Source organism: Limulus polyphemus, unplaced genomic scaffold, assembly GCF_000517525.1.
Source record: "Limulus polyphemus unplaced genomic scaffold, Limulus_polyphemus-2.1.2 Scaffold990, whole genome shotgun sequence".
NCBI lineage: Eukaryota > Metazoa > Arthropoda > Merostomata > Xiphosura > Limulidae > Limulus > Limulus polyphemus.
In genome coordinates this window covers 99,989-107,611 of record NW_013666600.1, presented here as the reverse complement: position 1 = coordinate 107,611, position 7,623 = coordinate 99,989, and the positions used below count along the sequence as shown (strand labels likewise).

At 32.5% G+C, this 7,623-nt stretch overlaps 1 protein-coding gene across 1 annotated transcript in view; it reads right to left on the bottom strand.

Moving 5' to 3' along the window:
• Window positions 1-199: 199 nt before the first annotated feature.
• LOC106461576 (E3 ubiquitin-protein ligase arih1-like) overlaps window positions 200-7,623 on the bottom strand; it is an 84,940-nt gene continuing 77,516 nt past the window's right edge. Inside the window, exons 12-14 of the mRNA XM_013921416.2 lie at window positions 5,654-5,830; window positions 2,426-2,538; window positions 200-1,364 (exon numbers count right to left, since the gene is read on the bottom strand). Of these exons, the coding sequence (XP_013776870.1) occupies window positions 1,283-1,364; window positions 2,426-2,538; window positions 5,654-5,830 (372 nt within the window). The 3' untranslated portion in view covers window positions 200-1,282. The remainder of the gene's footprint in view (window positions 1,365-2,425; window positions 2,539-5,653; window positions 5,831-7,623) is intronic.

Below are 7,623 nucleotides of genomic sequence, written 5' to 3'. Positions count from 1 at the left end.
TTACTACTAACTATAACCTAACTAAGTTAAGTAATTTAGTTTAGTTATTAATAACTAGTAAGTAACGAATTTATTTAGTTACTACTTACTTAATTAAGTTAATATAGTGTGTGTGTGTGTGTGTGTGTGTGTGTGTGTGTGTGTGTGTGTGTGTGTGTGTGTGTGTGTGTATATATATGACATAAACCACAACACAGGCTTGTAACTAATAATTTTATTTATGAACTTTACAATTTTAACCATTTAAGAATGATTTTTGTTTGCTACATGTGCCAAAAGGTTATATTACCCAGCTGATTGAAATGTACATTGAACAAATTAATAAAAAATTGACACTTAGTTAAGTGATGTCAGTTTGCCTCAATTTTAGCTCATTGAATATTTTGTCACAAAAAACTATGCAATAGTAACTGTCATGCTTCTTATGTAAGCAAATTTAGTTTCTGTATAATCTACAAATCGTGCTGTGAAATAATAAGACTTTTCCAGAAAACTTAGTGCAAAGCTTGACACATCAAATTTTTACCTCTGACAAATGGCAATGTGTGAGATAACCATTCTGAAAATGGAAAAGCTTTGATATCAAACACAATTCTACATTGTGTACTAGCTTGTGAAATAAGAATTCACTAATGATTTGTTCTTTCAACAACAAATCAAAGTTTATAAATAAGTGAGAGAAACAACAAGATCTAACAGCTGCCAAACTTCAATGTAGAACATAAATGTATAGAGTAAAATATTTGGTTGAAGTGGAAGTACTAAAATGAGCAGAATTGTTTTAATGATTGCACAGAGAAATGAGAAAATCAATGCACTTGATCAGGTATGAGCACTTTAAAAATAGCAAAAATCTGACAAGATTTCTTAGTTATGTCATAAAACTCATGAACACTACAACATTAAAACTTGTTACTTCCTTTTATACTAATTTGGGAAACATTTGTTTTACTATATAATTAAAAAGTCCAGGTTTCATCTGCATCAAAGGTTTACTTTGTGTGGTTTTTCAAGACTAATCATACGTCTAACATAATCTTCTTCATTAATTTCTATTTAAATGCCAATTACTATTAAATAGGAATATGTATAAAACCCTGGGCTTGATATCTTAGCTGTAACTTTTAGATAGGTCTACAGCTTAAGTGGTTGGTGTTGGTTCATTCATTCAGCAAAAGCAACTGTCATGAAGACAACTGCAAGGGAATGAATATGTGACTTCCTTAAACTTCACAACACAACCATATCGGTTTTATTCCTTCCTCTGTATCACATTTAACTTTCATTCTGTGTATTCCCACCAGTCTTTTTCGTAACCTTCATGAACATGTCCTAGAAGTACTTTCCTTCTCATTTCACAATACCTACATGAAGAAACACAAGCAAGAGTCACTTATAGCTAGAAGTAATACTTTTACACAAATTTTATGTAAGTATGGGTGACCAGAAGCCCCAGTTTTTCCAGGACAGTCCCGTTTCTTGATAGTTTGTTCCAGTGTCCTGAAAACTTTTCTTGGAATACACAAAATATCCCAGTTTTATGATAATGACATCAAACTGTCAGTCACATTGAATCAGAAAGTAACAGGCCTACTTGACTTACTCACTGTTGTAACACATACTCTCCTGCCACAAAACCTTTTCAAAAGTTCTATTTGTGTGTGGTGAGAAACCCAGTTCTGTGCAGGTTTTTTAGTTATTAGTACTGTAGTAGACCTATAACACTTGATGAATGTATGGTGGATGATTAGCCATCAGGGGTTATTCTCTAAGATATGTTTATTACTGAAAATATTTAACCTATCATAGTGTCATTATGCCAAAAAAGAAAGCATGTTTTTTCCAGATACTTTGAAAGTAGACTTCCCTTTTTTAAAGGCAAGTGAGTTGGATAACAAAACTGAGTGCATTATTTGTAAAAGCTGTTTTTTCAATAGCATATGGTGGCAGATCACACATTACAGAGCACACTGTCAAGAAAAACACAAGGACAATTTTGAAATTAGAAGCAAGGATTGGGCTGTCCTGGTTTTTTGGTTTAGAAATCTAGTCACCCTATGCAAGTCCTATTTTAACTTTCATTTCTTCTCAAGCCGTTTATCCATTTTTGTTAGTTATATAATTTTATGGTTCTTTTCATTTTCACCTCACAGAAAACTAAATATAATCTGATTGATAAACATTTAAAACCACAAAATATTCTTCAAGCTATACCAGCAAATTACCCTGAGAAGAATTATTGAAAAATACCAACAATACTACATATTTTAAAACAGATTTTGATTTATGTTAAAACATTATTCTTTGTTGTATAAAACCTAACACTTAAATTGAAGAATTACTCTCAAAACACAAAAATACAAGATACAGTTATTATGCATTACAAACTAACAGAACATTATTACATGCACAATTATACCCCTACCTGTATTTATCTTGAACTTTCTGTTTAATGTCTAATAAATTGTCTTGAGTAATATCACGTTCTAAGTACTCTGAAAGTTTTTCTGTGGCACTTTCTAAGTCCCGTTGGTTGTCCTAATTCCAATAAAAATCAAAACCTTCATGTACACAGCTGCTATGAACATGAATACATGTTAACTCAATATGAATACAAAACAGAATTTACTTTCTTTACACTACATCTGAGATTAAAAACCAATTACATGTGAAACAAATTTCTAATAATCCAGATTATTAAGATTAATGAAACTAATTCTTCAATTATACTTGTTACTTTTAGTGATTTGTATGTATAATAAAAAAATTAACTGTTACTTGCTAGTTCATTTTACAAAATCTATTCATAAAAATTAATTTACAGCAATGGAAAATTGAGTTTTACACCATTTATTGTGATAGTTTTAAATCTTGGAAATTATTCAATTAAGTGGTGATCTGGTTTTAAAGAACAAGAAGAAGCTACTCTGTTTTCAATAAATAATTTAAAGTTGTCAGTGAGCAATCCTTTTTTTTTGTGTTCACTGGACAAACTTATGAAAATAATGAAATTGCAAAATTTAAACCATTATTGATCTGAGATATATTACATAAGTACTTTTCATTTTCAAACATAGAGCTTGTGTTCAATAATTGTTGTAGTATTTAACCCTTAAATCATGAGGCAATCATATAGAAATCGTCATGTTTTGGTGGTAACTTTGGACAAGAGGAAATTTGCTAGATTTCTCACATAAAACTTTGCATAAGTTGAGGGTTTATTCTCTTACTTCTAAAAACAAAATCTCAAAATGTTGTTTTGATGGTGATGAAAATTTTTCCCAAAGTAAGGCTACTTTTGCAGTGTAAGAATGATTTTAACATCTTCATGACATCTAGAAACCTCTGTGTATTTAGTAGAAACCCCAATAAATGTTATTGAACAACTTGTTTTGACAATTGGTGGTTGAGGTTTGATTAATTCTATCCAACTCTATCAATCACTACCCAGTCTAAGACAATGAAAGAAAAATGAGGTTCTTTCTATTCCTTCCACTTTGCAATTTCTTGTCTTTCTTTGATGTTATTTTAACATTTTTGGCCAAACTCCTTCTGATTGCTTGAACTTCAACAGGAACCACCATTGTTACTGCATCCACAACATTGATGCAAACAATACATTTTTCAATGACACACTTACAGCTGAGACTAGGGTAAATATGACTTTCAGACATTCTTCCAGTGTACACTAACTAATTTAGCACTGAAAACAAGTCTTCTAGTTCTTCTAGTAGGTAAGTCACTTAGCAAAAGACAATGGACATTCACCAAAAATCTTGAATCAAATATAGAAAGGGACTAATTTTCAAATGAAAATTTATTTGCAAGAGGTAAAGCAATGGCCATAAAAGTGTATTGTTCAAAAGCTCTAATACCAAATTACTATGAATGGCAATTTTATTACATTTTATAACTTGCCACTAAGGTCAATAGGGATTTTCGTATGTTAATAAATTCACTGTTGAACAATAATATAATTCTTTCTGATTTTTTGTGGCCCTTAACATTATTCACATTAGCATTTTTATGCATTTATAGTTATATTAAATTTATACTTACTGGAATAGATTCTCGCTTTATAGTTTTATGCTCAAATATTGCATCAAAAAATCAGTACTTTAATGAATCAGATCAGTAATTTGGATAGAGGTTTATAAATATTTTGTTAACACATTCATGACATAGTGCACCACCGGTGGTACATACGCATGTTTTCTGTTGGACGACGTGAGCCACCAGTGGTATACAGCACCCATGAGATATAACTGTACCTCATATTTTTAAAGTCCTATATGAAGCATTTATTTTATACAGATGGCTATAATAAAGCCTTCCATCATGTACCACTGGTGGAGCACGAATGCCATGTTGAAAGGACAACTGGAACAAAACAAACTTACATGATTAAATCACTTTTTATTTTAAAATTACATCTAGATATTGGCATTAAATTTATCATTATGTGTAAATGGAGCAAAAAAAAACACTTAATTGAGACATCTTTCATAAAAAAGAAAACAGTTATGAAGACTGTAATATAATATGGATAGAACTATTATCATCTACATCAGGGATTATTTTATCTGATGTTCCTTTTTTACTCCCATAAAATTATGAAATATTCATAATTATTCTAAAAAAATGGCAAGATTAGGCTAAAAAAAAAGAAAAATATTAGATAATATGATCATTCGATTATTATTACTTAAATCATAGGGTGCACCACCAGTGGAACATGACAACCAAAGCTTAAATGGGTAAAGACAGGATGTCATGTACCACCAGTGGTGCACTCAAGAAAAAGTTCCCAATGCAGACAGTCTGTCATAAAACATAACATAAAGCCATAAAATTAATTGTATCTAAGGCAGAGTTCACAAAAAGGCCTTATGTTCCTATTGCATAATTAGAGAAATCACTTAGCTGTCCCTAATTTTGATCTGATAGCCTAGAGATAAGTTCTCTAGTTAACAATACCAACCATCAACTTGTGAACTACTGTTCTCTAACTGGGTGAGATACTATCACTCTCATAAAAAGTGCACCCATGCCCACCATAATGCAAACAAACTTCTGTAGCAAGGGGATGTGAACCATAGATCCTCAGGTAAACAGCACAAGCATGTAAACAACCAGGCCATGCCTGGCTAAGTTCCATATTCCATAAGAGTATAATGTGACTCAGTAGCTGTATGGTTATGGAAACACAATGACCTTCGAAATCTTGTAATACAGGGTTTGAGTGAGAAGCATATCAAGTTATTAAGATCTTGATCTGAATATATCCATAAAGTTTAAGATGACCACATGAGTGAAAAAAACACTATTCAAAAACTATAATTATGAATGCAGATCATAATAAATAACTAATACTAAAATCAGCAAAAGCTTCCAAGTAATATAATTTTGTTCAAAAAAGCCTGCTTCTAAATCAGAATTGAATTGTTTAAAATATATATATCTTAAAAATACTTCAATAATTTGTGACACTGCTAAAAGATGTATGACAAAAAACATTAGGATAAAAACCAGTGTATGCGAAAATTAAAAATGTTTTGTAGAAAGTTAAAACTGATTAAAAACTGCACAGTCTTAAACTGCTAAAATACATGGTTTTACAATATATAATAAATTTAAATGCAAAAGGAATTACCTCAAATATAACAGATTGGTTATTTTTCCTCAGGTAATAGGCAAAGACATATGTGTACATTAGAGTCTGACGACACTGACACAAGACATCTACAGCCTTTTTTAAAAACTGTACTTCAATCCATGACATATTATGTTGTTGCATTTCTTCCATTTTCTCTTTTACTGAAGCATACAACTGGAAAAAATGAAAAACTTTAACTCAGTAAAATTTTTTATTAATTCCTGCTGTACTTTAAATCAAATTATATTTTCCATAAAGTAAATACCAAAATATATTAATTACACAACATTATCTAAGATACCTCAAACAAAATAATATTTCATTGAACATCATTACTAAATTTGAATAATATTAAAACTGTATTACTTGTTATGAAATATTTAGAGGGTGAAATGGCAAACTCTCATATTTATTATACATTTTTATGAACAAAAACAAATTTCTCAAAAAACTGCTAATTTAATATTTCTACATATATGTTACTTCACACAGTCTTGCAGGAAATAAGGCATTGGAAATCAAGAACAGGACAGAGAAGACAACCCAGATCGAAGTGGGAACAGAAATGGAAAATAGAAGGAAGGAAGGGAAAACTTGTGGATGTGACTTCATATTTCAGAGTCGCCAACATCCCTGGAAAAAAACTGCGATCCAGATACAGAAGAAACAGAGGTATGGTGGTGCAGGATACGTGAAATGTCAAGGGTGAAAAAAACATCCAACCTATGAAGTCCACAAGGAAAAAAGGAGCAAAAAAAACAGGATGTCCAGGACAAGTGGTATACTAAACAGGTAACAAAGGGTTGAAAAGGAGGTTGGGTAATGGCCTGGAGAACTACTTGAGTGTCCCAAACAGGAACGGATGTACGACAAAGGAGATGAAAGGAATGAAATAAGATGGAAAGGACACAAGAGGAAAACACTCTACGGTAAAGAGAAAAATGGAAGGTATTAGATAAGGCTGCATGATAACCAGCAATGGTAGCCACAGAAGAACCATTGTGAAACAGACAAGTAAAATTATCAAAGACACAAGTCACACACGTACAGGAAGGGAGGTAACCATGGTGTAGACGCTAATGTTGAAAAATGCACCATTTACTCTGATACACCAGAAAGGATGAGGATGGACTGAATGGGAAAGTAGAGATGCTACACATGTGAAGAGTCCAGATAAATGCCATGCATGAAGTTAGAGTGTGGTAATGATGGGATGACACAAACAACCGAGGTTGTCAAAACAGAGAGCAAGAAAAAGAAAGTTGTAATAGAGGAGAAAACTGAAATGGTATATGGACAGGAAACAAAGGTTGAGCAGGCCAGAAAGGTATAATTAGAAGGACTAGACATGGAAAAGTATGGAGAACAAGTAAAACTTAGAGGAAGGAGAAGGAAAGTAGGACAGGCATAAAAATAGAGGATGAACCAATCCTGACTGAATGCATCTACTGTCTATGCCAAAGGGTGTGGAATCATAGACTCAAAAAGAGTTGGCTTGGAATTGAGGTGGGTGGCTAATGCATCCAAAAGTGGAGTAACCCAATGAGCACATGACCATGGAAATATCTGAGGAACAAGGGACCAATCATAGGGAAAATCTTGTCAGGGAAAAACAATGAAGCTGCAATAAGATTCGGAACACACAGACCATGACACCCTACTAGATGTGCAAGATGCGAATAGGCCCACAATAGGAGTTTGAACATTCAAAGACAAAGCAAACATGTATGGGTGCCCTATTACTGATTGATAAAAGACATAGCAGTCGAAATGGATCATGACCCATTTGTCTCGTACAAAATGTCAGAAGTGATCCAAGGTCAAGAAGCTGCTAAACATTGATGTATAGAGCCAGTTTGACCACAGACTCATGATTCCCAGGGAATGTAGAATTATTCCCCAACCTGATAGACAGGTGTCTGTAAAATGAAGCAACTTAGGATGGGGAGACCAGAGATGGAAAGTGT